Genomic DNA, 12876 nt, shown 5'->3' on the forward strand with positions numbered 1-12876 from the left:
TTCTGTTTATTGAGAAGTTTAATAATTAGGTTTCTTTTAATCTTTGAGCTCACAGATACTAAATAAAAGTGACTAACAGGATATCAGAAGCAACCTACCCCACTTGTGAAATATAAAATGTAAATTAGGAATAATTTAATAATAAATAAAAAGTAAATTAGGAATCCAGCCCATGTACATTTATGGGTCTTGGTCTAAATAGTCACTTTTACCAAATATAGTATTGTTTGCTTACCACAAAAAAGATGTCCACAGTTTGTTTCAACAGGGAAGGAGGCTTGATGTAAACAGATTGGACAATACATGTCAGTGTAGAACTGCTGTCGAGCAGCAGCAGGGGCATCCTGAGGAGAAAACAGGGATTCATAATTACACAATGCACACAGGCTTTCAAAGTTATCTCTTAATTATACTTAAGAACACAGTCAATAGTGTATAATCCTCATCAAGTTTTAGATGTGCATTAGCTTAAAATCTTTTAAGTTTGATAAAATTATGAAGCCAAATTGTTGTTTTATTAAGCTCCACGGTCTCTACCTTCCTTCCTGAGCACATTTTAAAGACAAAAACCTACACTGACTCAGGAGTTTCTCTTTCACTGTTAGAATGACTATGTTATTCTGAGAAACACAGGCTGAGCTAATGCAAAAGCTAAAGATATATCAAGCGGTTTCCCAAGTAATAGCTTTTAAGCATTTCTTACATCTTTTTCATTCATACATTCCTGGTAAGTGTTGCACGTGTGCCGTGCCTCACAAAGGGACCAGAATTAAACTTGCAAAGAATATTGGTCATTTTGGAAGAAGGAAATTTAATACCATTGGTACCTTGAACTTAATCTTCCACATGGTCAGATTAGTAAAATTTTATGTTCCCCAGTTACATCACTGTTATGAGATTGTAATAGGAATGTTGAATAGAATCATCACTACAAGAAGCATCCAGATATCAAAGAACCCATCAGAATGTAAGTGCTATGAAGGAGCACTTTACCTATAGGACTCGCTGCAGTGACCCAGGCACTGGAAGGAATCTAGCACAGTATGTAATGTGTACCTTTGAAGATACTTATAAAAAACTATATTCACAGCACCCAGCACACCTCTTATAAAGTAGCCAGCATTAAAAACGTCAAATACCAAAAAAAAAAAAAAAATTATAGAATTCACTAAATATGAACTATTCTTAGTTGTAAACCAAATCAAAGATTTTTGTCACCTGGGTGCCTGGGTGGCTCAGTCGGTTGAGCATCCGACTTTGGCTCAGGTCATGATCTCACAGTTTGTGAGTTTGAGCCCTGCGTCAGGCTCTGTGCTGACAGCTGGGAGCTGGGAGCCTGCTTCAGATTCTGTGTCTCTTTCTCTCTCTGCCCCTCCCCCACTTGTGCTCTCTCAAAAATAAATAAACGTAAAAAAAAAAAAAAGATTTGTCACCTAAAACTAATAAACATAACCAAAATCTCCTATTTCTTATCAGTCCTAAAATACTAGAATATTCTATAAGCTATGGTCACATCTTGATGTTATAGTCTTTTATATTATTTAAAACAGAAAAACAGAAAAACACATAGCACTTAATTAAGTCTCCCTCTCTACCTTTTATCTTATTATTCTTTGTAAATTAACTAAAACAAAACAAAAACAATTACCAGTTACCAGTGCTGTCCAACAAAACTTTTTGCAGTAATGGATATCTCCTTTATATCTTTGAGTATTGAGTCCTTGAAAGGTGACTAGTGTAATTAAAACATACTGAAATTTAAATTGTATTTAATTTTGGTCAATTTAAAATTAAATGGCTACATATGGGTAGTGGTTACCATACAGACCCGCACAGGAAGGGCTAAGTCACTAGTTTTATTCTAACTAAAGCTACATGCCATGTGTGAGGTAGGTGAACTGGAAAGTGGTGCAAAGAAATCTGGAATATCCAGCTCAGTGTAGGACTTCTGGATAGCCAGATCTATTCATGTAATTCCAGTGTGCATTTAAGTAAATCTTAGTGATCTAACATGTCAGATGGGAATGATACTTGTTGCCTTACTTGCGTTTCCAGATTAAATAAGATAGTTGTAATGTGAAAGCACTCTGTAAATTATAAAACACTATCCCAGTATGAATTATTAATAACAACAGCCCTTGAACAGAGTACTATTAACATGCTTAAGCTATTTTTACATCAGTGAATTGAAATTTTATGAAGGCAGGAATTCTTGTTTGTTTAGCTCACAACTGAATCCTCAAATGCCCACAACAATGTCTGACATATGGTAGATGTTTAATAAATATTTGGTGAATGGATAAATTATAAAACCCTCTTTGGAATTAAAATTTAATTGGTGGGAAATCAATTTTTAAGGGTTGTTTTTTTTTGATATTAGCTATCTTGGCATGCAGGTGTATAATATCCTACTTATTCCAGCCTTCATGAAATACATTTCTGGTTCGTAGAGAGTCCATTTGGTTAAAAGCAAAGAAGAGGCAGAAAAGTTTTCTTTTTTTGCCTAACTAGTTTTATTAACTTTGACCACTGAAGAAAAAGAAGAGGAAAAAAAAAAGCCACCCCTTACAGTCATTTCTTTGTAGGTCTTAGATATTAGAAAAATAGCTTATCTAGGGTGCCTGGGTGGCTCAGTCAGTTAAGCGTCTCACTCATTTCAGCTCAGGTCATGATCTGATGGTTTGTGAGACTGAGCCCCTTGTCAGGCTCTGTGCTGACCGCATGGGGCCTCCTTGGGATTCTCTCTCCCTCTCTGACCCTCCTTTGCTTGCATGTGCACATGTGGTCTCTCTCTCAAAATAAATAAATAAACTTAAAAAAGAAAAATAGTTTTTCCATTACATTTCATTAAAGCCCAATTAGATAGTTATTATTTCCTCACAAATAACTAATAGGAAAACTGCCGGGTTTTTTTTTGTTGTTGTTGTTGTTTTTAATGTTTATTTTTGAGAGTGAGAGTGTAAGCAGGGGAGGGGCAGAGACACAGGAAGACAGAGAATCCAAAATGGGCTCCAAGTTGTCAGGGCAAAGACTATGTGGGGCTTGAACCCACAAACCATGAGATCATGACCTGAGGCAATGTCTGATGCCCAATTGAGCCACCCACACACCCCGGAAAACTGCTGTTTTTAAAGCAGTTTTGGGGCGTCTGGGTGGCTCAGTTGGTTAAGTGTCCAAGTCTTGATTTCGGCTCAAGTCATGATCTCACAGGTTCAGGAGTTCAAGCCCCACATCCAGCTCCCGCTGAAAATGTGGAGCCTGCTTGGTATTCCCTCTCTCTCCCTCTCTCAGAATAAACAAACATGCACATGAAAACATTTGAATAGTTAAAACTAGTCATTTGCCTAATCTGAAAATATACAATCAATTGAATCACTTAAATTAGTAAAGCAGGAAAACACCCCATGTTTCCAAACAGTAATTTATTGTTTCACCACCATTTCATATGTAAGGAGAATAGCAACATCTACCCCTTACATAAATACACATATTTATATAATAGCAATAGTACCTGTTCTGTTTGAAGTTGCTCCCGAAGCACCCTTACTAATTCTTGGTTTTCTGGGTGAATGTTTTGATGGGCGTTTCTGTTAAATAAAATATAATAAGCTTTGAATACAAAATATTGCCAGATGAATCCGTTTTCTTTATGGGTCTAATTTTCAACCAAGAACTTCATAAACGTAAATGATGGCACACAACTGTACTCCAATTCCAGGACTGAACATTCCAGGCTACTTTGTGAGGCGTTCTAAGGTTACCGAATACAGCTGATTTCAGGTTCAGCTGGCAAATGATGAAATCCAGAGGCCTAGCACCTTGTAGATTTGATGTAACTGCAGGCTTACAAATCATCTGAAGAACGATTAACACGTTTATTTCTTCTGCAAAATTCCTTCAAAATAAACTATATAATTCTAGATATTATTATGCATTTGAACACTTTTGCATATCTAATTAGATCTTTCTCCCATAGAGCTTTTCACAGATCTTCATAGAGCTTTTATGAGGAAAGGGGGACAAAACAACAGAAAATAAAACTATGTCATACAGAAAAACCCAGATGTAACATACCACTTATACCTTAACATTAACAATTAAAAGGGAGATTCAAAGGCAAGAATTTAGTGGCTGATACACAAGGATGAGATAAGGTATGTGGGTATTGGAAATTGGAAGGGGTGGTTTAGGTTGGCAGGGTGGGGTTGAAGATTTCCATCTGAATCACAGCTTAATTTCATTTGGCTGTAACAGTTTCTTCTAAACTTAAACATTTTTTAACAGCAATATTTTAAGTCCACAAAATCCTAGTGTTACTTTATATAAGAGCCTTTATTCCCTGGGTGAGCTAATACCCAACAGTGATAAAAACTCTAAATCAATAACTTAATGGGACATGGAAAACTTTTTAAAATACATCTTACAATTATTCAATTTTTAGTAAAAAATCCAAATTTTAGGAAAAAAGCTGGCAAAAAAGAACCATTAGTTTTGAAGAACATTAAAAAAGTCAAATTTCTTTTTTGTTTTAATTTTTTTAATGTTTATTTATTTTTGAGATAGAGAGACAGAGTGTAAGCAGGGGAGGGACAGAGAGAGAGGGAAACCCAGGATCCGAAGCAGGCTCCAGGCTCTGAGCTGTCAGCACAGGGCCCGATGCGGGCCCCACGAACCACGAGATCAGGACCTGAGCCGAAGTTGGACACTTAACCAACTGAGCCACCCAGGAGCCCCCAAAAAAGTCAAATTTCTAATCAGAAACTAAACATAAATGTAATAAAGCTACTTGAACTGTTTAAACATCTTAAATTCTGGTGGATTATTTATTTTAAATATTACCTTCTTATGACTGAATAACGATCTCTGTGGTGGAAACAATCTATCCGGAACAGCACAAGGAACCATCTCATTTAAGTATCAATAACTACCTACCTAAACAGCATTTCTCTGTTCTTTGACAGTGGAAAACCATTCCCTTCTCCTTGAAAGAAAGACAGTTACTACTTTTCAGAGTACACATATAAACCATGTAACTGGAAGGTCTTTCTTTTGGTTTCTTTCCATAAAAGAAAAGATACAAGATTGTAAAATCTAGTAGTAGAATGTTAGAAAAGTCAAAGTATAACCAAAGAACAAGATAAACAGCCTGAGATGTTGAACGCAGCCTGTAGTTTGGGCAATTAAATGGGATTAGCAACTGTGAGTCCAGAACCAAAAATCTAGAAAATAATGGGATAATTAAGACAGACTGAAAGTGAGATTAGAAAACCTCAAGATGTGATCACTTCAGCGATGAGAAAATGACAGCATTTGACACTAGGTCTAAAGATGCCGAGGAAAACAATGGCTCTAATACAGAAACAAAATATATCATTTACCAATGATTTATGGTCCTTTGTTATTCATGAAAGGAGAAACCAAAATTATCAAACCAGTTATGTGGCTCTGGAAAGAAGTCAGGAATCTCTGATAAGAGGAAATAAATGATATCCAAACTCTGGGTCAAGAAACAAAGTCTGAATCAAAGTTCACAAATGTGCAAGAGCAAATCTGTGGTTTATAGGTTAAACTGCTTACCAAACCCTTTGCACTGGTTTTTAGTATGTCAACTAATGGCAGCTATTCATAACAGCTTAAGAAGGGAGGACAAAAAGATTTAGAAAGAAATATAACTGTAATACACTGCTGAAGGAAATTAAAGAAGACATAAATAAATAGAAAGACATCCTGTGTTCATAGACCAGAAGACTTAATATTTTTAAGATGTCAGTACTACCCAAAGTAACCTATTTACAGATTAAGTGCAATCCCTGTCACATCCCAACAGGATTCTTTGCAATATAGAAAAACCCAGATCTCAGGAAGATGGCAGAGTAGGAGGATCCTGAATTCACCTCCTATGGACACATCAAGGCAACAACTACATACAATACAATTCACTCTGGAACTGAAGACTGGCAGAACAGCTCCTCCACAGCTAAAGATATAAAGAGAAGTCCACATCAAGAAGGGTAAGGGCAGAGATGTGGTCAAGAACCAAACCCTCTACACAGTGTCCCACAAGTGGGAGGGATATCACAGGCATGAAGGTCAACTCTGAAAAGGGAGATAAAGCTTAACATTGGGCATCCCCAGCCTTGGGGAACTGCACTGCATTCGGCCTATGTAGCCAGATGCTTATGGGAGACAGTTCTGATACTCTCTTTCTACCTTGCTAACCTTGTTAGTCCTGCTCACCCCATCCCAGCATTCACCTGTGGAACTGCCCCACCCAATCATTCTACCCTGGCAGGCACCCTTTCAAAGTGGTTCCTGCCCTGGTGCACCCAGCAAGCAGTCCTGGTTAGAACTGGCATCTGCTCCAAAGCAATTCCTGCCCCAGAGAGGGAGGAGAGCCAGCCCCGCACACCAGCATGGCTGCAGCAGATGTGGCTAGGACACTCAGCCGGTGGTGCAGGAACCAGCCCCACCCACCATAGCAGCAGCAACACACATGCCCAGGCACAAGCAGATAGCACCTGCAGCCTACAGAGAGGACACCATTGGAGCACCTGGTTCTAATGATGGAGGTATGGGGGGTGGGATTGTGCTACTGGGCCCCAAAGCACACTTTCTACAGAAGGCCAATATCTTCAAGACTAGGAGACCTAGCTGACATACCTAATACATAGAAACAAACACAGAGAATCAGAAAAAATGAGAGACGGAAGATTATGTTCCAACCAAAAGAACAAAACCAAACTGGAGAAAAAAGAATTAAACAAAACAGAGATTAAATAGTCTACACGATGAAGAGTTCAAAATAATGGTCATAAACATTTTCACTGTACTTGAGAGAAGACTAGATGAACTCAGTGAGAACATTACAAAGAGAAAACATAAAAAAAGAACCAATCAAAGCTGAAAAAAATACAGTAAGTGCAATCAAAAATACACTAGAGGGAATCAACAACAGAAGAGAGGATACAGAAGAACAATTCAACGAATGGAACACAAGGTAGGGGAAAGCATCCAAGCTGAACAGAAAAAAAGGATTTTTTAAAAAATGAGGATAGGTTAAAGGATCTTTATGACAATATCAAGCATACTAATATTCACAATTATGGGGGGATCCAGAGGCAGAAGAAAAATAGAAAGGGGCAGAAAACTTACTTAAGAGATAATAGCTGAAAACTTCCCTAAACTGGGGAAAGAAACAGATATCCAGGTCTAGGAAGCACAGAGAATCCCCAAAAATATGAACCCATAGCAGTCCACACCAAGACACATAATTAAAATGCCAAAAATTGAAGATAAAGAGAGAATCATAGAAACAGCAAGAAAAAATAAAATAGTTATATACAAGGGAAACCCCATAAAGTTATCAGCTGGTTTTTCACAGAAACTTTGCAGGCCAAAAAAGGTCTGGTATGATATAGTCAAACTCTAAAAAGAAAACGCCTATAACCAAGATTACTCTATTTGCCAGAGTTGTCATTCAGAATTGAAGGAGATATAAAGAGCTTCCCAGACAAACAAAAGTTAAAGGAGTTCATCACCACTAAACCAGCCTTATAAGAAATGTTAAATGAAACTTTAAGCAGGGGGAAAGAAAAAAGTCAAAACTATAAGTAACAACATTATGAAAGGAAAACATTTCACTGGTAAAAGCAAACATACAGTAAAGTTAGTAGATCGTTCATTTATAAAACTGCTATGAAGGTTAAAATACAAAAGTAGTAAAATCAATTATATCTACAAAAACTAGTTGAGATACGCACGCGCACACACGACAGGGGTGCCTGGCTGACTCAGTTGGTAGAGCATATGAATCTTGATCTAGGGTTGTGAGTTCAAGACCCACATTGGGTGTAGAGCTAACTCAAAAAAAAAAAAAAAAAGATACACAAAATAGAAAGATGCAAAATATGACATCATATACATAAAACATGCAGGGAAGGAACAAACATGTATTGCTTTCAGAATATTTTCGATCTTAAACAACCTTCCACTTAATGTAGACTGCTATATATACATAGGATATTACATATGAACCTCATGGTAACCACAAACCCAAATCTGACAACAGACACACAAAAAATAAAGAGAAAGTAATACAAGTAAACACTAAAAAAAGTAATCAAATAACAAGGGAAGAGAGCAAAAGAAAAAGAAGGAAAAGAGAACAAAAACCAGAGAATAGCTGACAAAATGGCAATAACTTCATACCTATCAATACTCACTTTTTATTATTTTTTCATCATAGTAAGTACACTCTTTAATCCCTATCAGCTAATTCACCCTTCTCCCCACCAATCTCCCCTCTGATAACCATAAGTGTGTTCTCTATAGTTTTGTCTTTCTCACTCTTTTTTCCTTGCTCATTTGTTCTGTTTCTTAAATTCCATATATGAATGAGACCATATGGTATTTGTCTTTCTCCAACTTATTTCACTCAACATTACACTTTCTAGCTCTCTTCATATTGTTGCAAATGACAAGATTTCATTCTTTTTTATGGCTGAATAATATTCCACTACATTTGTATACCACATCTTTTTACCCATTCATCTATAGATGGACACTTGGTGGGGGCACCTGGGTGGCTCAGTCAGTTGAGCATCCGACTTTGGCTCAGGTCATGATCTCACAGCCTGTGAGTTCGAGCCCCGCGTCGGGCTCTGTGCTGACAGCTCAGAGCCTGGAGCCTGCTTTGGATTCTGTGTCTCCCTCTCTCTCTGCCCCTCCCCTACTCATGCTCAGTCTCTCTGTCAAAAATAAATAAACATTAAAAAAAAATTATAGATGGACACTTGGCTGCTTCATAATTTGGCTATTGTAAATAATACTGCAAATAAACACAGGGGTGTATGTATCCTGTTCACTAGTGTTTTTGTATTTTGGGGATAAATACCCAGTAGAGTGATTACTGAATCACAGAGTAGTTCTATTTTAAATCTTTTGAGGAACCTCCATACTGTTTCCCATAGTGGCTGCACCAGTTTGCATTCCCACCAACAGTGAACAAAGACCCTTTTTCTCCACATCCTTGCCAGAACTTGTTGTTTCCTATGTTTTTGATTTTTGCCATTCTGACTGGTGTGAGGTGATATCTCATTATAGCTTTGATTTGTATTTCCTTGATGATGAGTGATGTGGATCATCTTTTCATGTGCCTGTTGGTCTCTGGATGTCTTCTTTGGAGTAAATCTATTCATGTCTTCTGCCCATTTTGTAATTAGATTATTTGTTGTTGTTGTTGTTTTTAATTTTTTAATGCTTATTTATTTTTGAGAGAAAGAGACAGAACGTGAGCAGGGGAGGGGCAGAGAGAGGGAGACACAGAATCTGAAAGAGGCTCCAGGATCTGAGGTGTCAGCACAGAGCCTGACGCAGGGCATGAACCTACGAACTGTGAGATCATGACCTGAGCTGAAGTCCGACACTCAACTGAGCCACCCAGGTGCCCCTATTTTTTTGGTATTGAGTTGTATAAGTTCTTTATATATTTTGGATACTAACCCCTTACTGGATATATCATTTGCAAATATCTTCTCCCATTCAATAGGTTGTCTTTTTGTTTTGTTGACTGATTCCTTTGCTGTACAGAAGCTTTTTATCTTGAGGTAGTCCCAATAGTTTAGTTTTGCTTTTATTTCCCTTGCTTTAGGAGACATATTTAGAAAAATGTTACTACAGCTGTTGTAAGAGAGATAGCTTCCTGTGCTCTCTTCTAGAATTTTTATGGTTTCAGGTCTCACATTCAGTTCTTTAATCCATTTTGAGGAAACTCTCATAAACAAGCTAATGTTACACATACAGAAACTAGAAAAAGAATGAACAAAGTCAAAAATTAGTAGAAGGAGGGAAAAAATAAAGATCAAAGTAGAAATAAATGAAATAGAGACTCAAAAAAAAAATAGATCAGTGAACCTAAAAGCTAGTTCTTTCAAAAGATAAACAAAATTAATAAATCTTAGCCAGACTCGTCAAGAAAAAAAGACAGAGAACTCAAATAAATAAAATTAGAAAGAGAAGTTACAACCAACATTACAGAAATACAAAAGACTGTAAAAGACTACTATAAAAAATTATATGCCAACTAAATTGACAACATAGAAGTGGATAAACTGCTTATAAATATACAATTTTCGGGGCACCTGGGTGGCTCAGTCACCTGAAGCGTCCGACTTCAGCTCAGGTCACGATCTCACAGTCCGTGAGTTCGAGCCCCGCGTCGGGCTCTGGGCTGATGGCTCAGAGCCTGGAGGCTGCTTCTGATTCTGTGTCTCCCTCTCTCTCTGCCCCTCCCCCATTCATGCTTTGTCTCTCTTTGTCTCAAAAATAAATAAACGTTAAAAAAAAATAAAATAAAAAATACACAATTTTCCAAAACTGAATCAAGAAAAAAAGGAAAATCTGAACAAACCAATTACTAATAACAAAATTGAATCATAATCAAAAAACAACCAAGAACAAAAGTCCAGGACTAGAAGGTTTCACAGATGAATTCTACCAAACACTTAAAGAAGAGTTAATACTTATCTTTCTTGAACTACTTTAAAAATATAAAAGAGAAAGAAATGCTTCCAAATTTATTCTATGAGGCCATCATTATCCTGATACCAAAACTGAACACAGATACAATAAAAAAAAAGGGAGAGAAATTACAGACCAATACTCAACAAAATATTAGCAAACCATATTCAGCAATACATTAAATGGTTCATTCACCATGATCAAGTTGGTTTTATTCCAGGAATACAAGGATAGTTCAATATCCATTACTCCATCAACATGATACACCACATTAACTAAATGAAGGATATAATTCATATGATCACCTCAATAAATGTAGAAAAACATTTGACAAAATTCAATATATATTCATGATAAAAACTTTCAATAAGGTGTGTTTAGAGGACACATACCTCAACATAATAAAGGACATAGATAAAAAACCCATAGTTAACATCATAGTGAATAGTTCAAAGTGGAAAGCTTTCCTTTAAGAGCAGGAACAAAACAAGGATGCCTATCCTTGCCACTTTTATTCAACACATTACTAAAGTCCTAGTCACAGCAATCAAAGAAGAAATGAAAGGCATCCAAATTGGTAAGGAAAAGGTAAAATGGTCACTATCTGCAGATGACATGATACTACATGTTGAAAACCCTAAAGACTCCACCAAAAATTATTAGAATAAGTGAATTCAGTAATGTTGCAGGATACCGAATATACAAAAATCTGTTCCATTTCTATATATTAATAAAGAAATAGCAGAGGGGCACCTGGGTGGCTTAGTTGATTGAGTGTCTGACTTTGGCTCAAGTCATGATCTCCTGGTTCATGAATTTGAGCTCCATATCAGGCTCGCTGCTGTCAGCACAGAGCCCATTTCAGAACCTCTGTCCCCTCTATCTGCCCCTCCCCTGCTTGTGCCCACTCTCTCTCTCTCAAAAATAAATAAACATTAAAAAAAAAAGTAGCAGAAAGAGAAATTAAGAAAACAATCCCATTCACAATTGTACTGAAAAGAATAAAACACCTAGGGATAAATTTAACAAAGGAGATTAAAGACCTGTACTTTGAAAACTATAAAATACCAATGAAATAAACTGAAGACAACACAAACAAACGAAAAGATATAACATGCTCATGGGCTCAAAGAATTCACATTGTTAAAATGTCCATACTACTAAAAGCAATTTACAGACTCAATGTAATCCCTATGAAAATACCAACAGCATTTTTCACAGAACTAGAACAAATAATGTCCATAATTTGTAGGGAACCACAAAAGATCCTGAAGAGCCAAAGAAAGAAGAACAAAACTGGAGGTATCACAATCCCAGTTTTCAAGATATAATACATAGCTATAGGAATCAAAGCAGTATAGTACTGGCACAAAAGTAGACACATCAATAGAACAGAGAGCCCAGAAATTAACCCATGCTTATATGGTCAATTAATTTACAACAAAGGAAGCAAGAATATACAATGGGGGAAAAGGCAATCTCTTCATTAATGGTGTTGGGAAAACTGGACACCTGCATGCAAAAGAATGAAACTGGACCACTTTCATATACTATTATACACAATGGTAAATTCAAAATGGATTAAAGACCTAAAGTAGAGCATGAAACTATAGAACTCCTAGGAGAAAACACAGGCAGTAAACTCTTGGGCATCAGCCTTAACAATATTTTTTCTGGTCCTCTCTCCTCAAGCAAGGGAAACAAAAGCAAAAATACACTATTGAGACTGAATCAAACTAAAAAGCTTTGGTACAGCAAAGGATACTATCCACAAAGCAATAAGGTGATATATTGAACAGGAGAAGACAATTGCAAATGATAATAGCCACCAAGGGGTTGATATCCAAAATATATAAGGAACTCATACAACTCAGCACCCAAAAACCCCACAAATAATCCGATTAATAAATGGTAAGAGAACCTGAAAAGACGTTTCCCAAAGAATACATACAGATGGACAAAACAAACACATGAAAAGATGCTCAGTGTCACTAACCATCAGGGAAATACAAATTAAAACCACAATGAGATATTACCTTACACCTGTCACAATGGCTATTACCAAAAAAAAACAAGAAATGGTAAGTGTTGGCCAGAATGTAGAGAAAAGCAAACCTTTGTGAACTATTGGTAGGAATGTAAATTGGTACCACTGTGGAAAACCAAGTGGTAATTCCTTAAAAATTAAAAATAGAAATATCATACAATCTAGTAATTCTACTTCAGGGTATTTACCCAAAGAAAATGAAAACGCTAATTTGAAAAGATATATGCACCCCTATATTTACTGCAGCATTATTTACAATAGACAAGATATGGAAACAACCTAATTGTCCTCTGACAGATGAACTGATAAAG

The 12876-nt window shown here is 36.6% G+C and overlaps 1 protein-coding gene across 8 annotated transcripts in view; it reads right to left on the reverse strand.

The window, feature by feature from the left end:
• Positions 1–12876, reverse strand: part of RNF170 (ring finger protein 170) — a 52847-nt gene that overhangs the window by 24680 nt on the left and 15291 nt on the right. For all 8 annotated transcript variants that reach the window (XM_047090831.1, XM_047090827.1, XM_047090830.1 and 5 more), the window contains 2 exons: positions 3512–3587; positions 236–344 (listed from right to left, as the gene is read on the reverse strand). In XM_047090831.1, the coding sequence (XP_046946787.1) occupies positions 236–344; positions 3512–3587 (185 nt within the window). The remainder of the gene's footprint in view (positions 1–235; positions 345–3511; positions 3588–12876) is intronic.

The sequence above is a fragment of the Lynx rufus genome, unplaced genomic scaffold (assembly GCF_022079265.1).
Source record: "Lynx rufus isolate CCGP_SWC_20201006 ecotype Redwood Valley unplaced genomic scaffold, mLynRuf1.p SCAF_3, whole genome shotgun sequence".
Taxonomy (NCBI): Eukaryota; Metazoa; Chordata; class Mammalia; order Carnivora; family Felidae; genus Lynx; species Lynx rufus.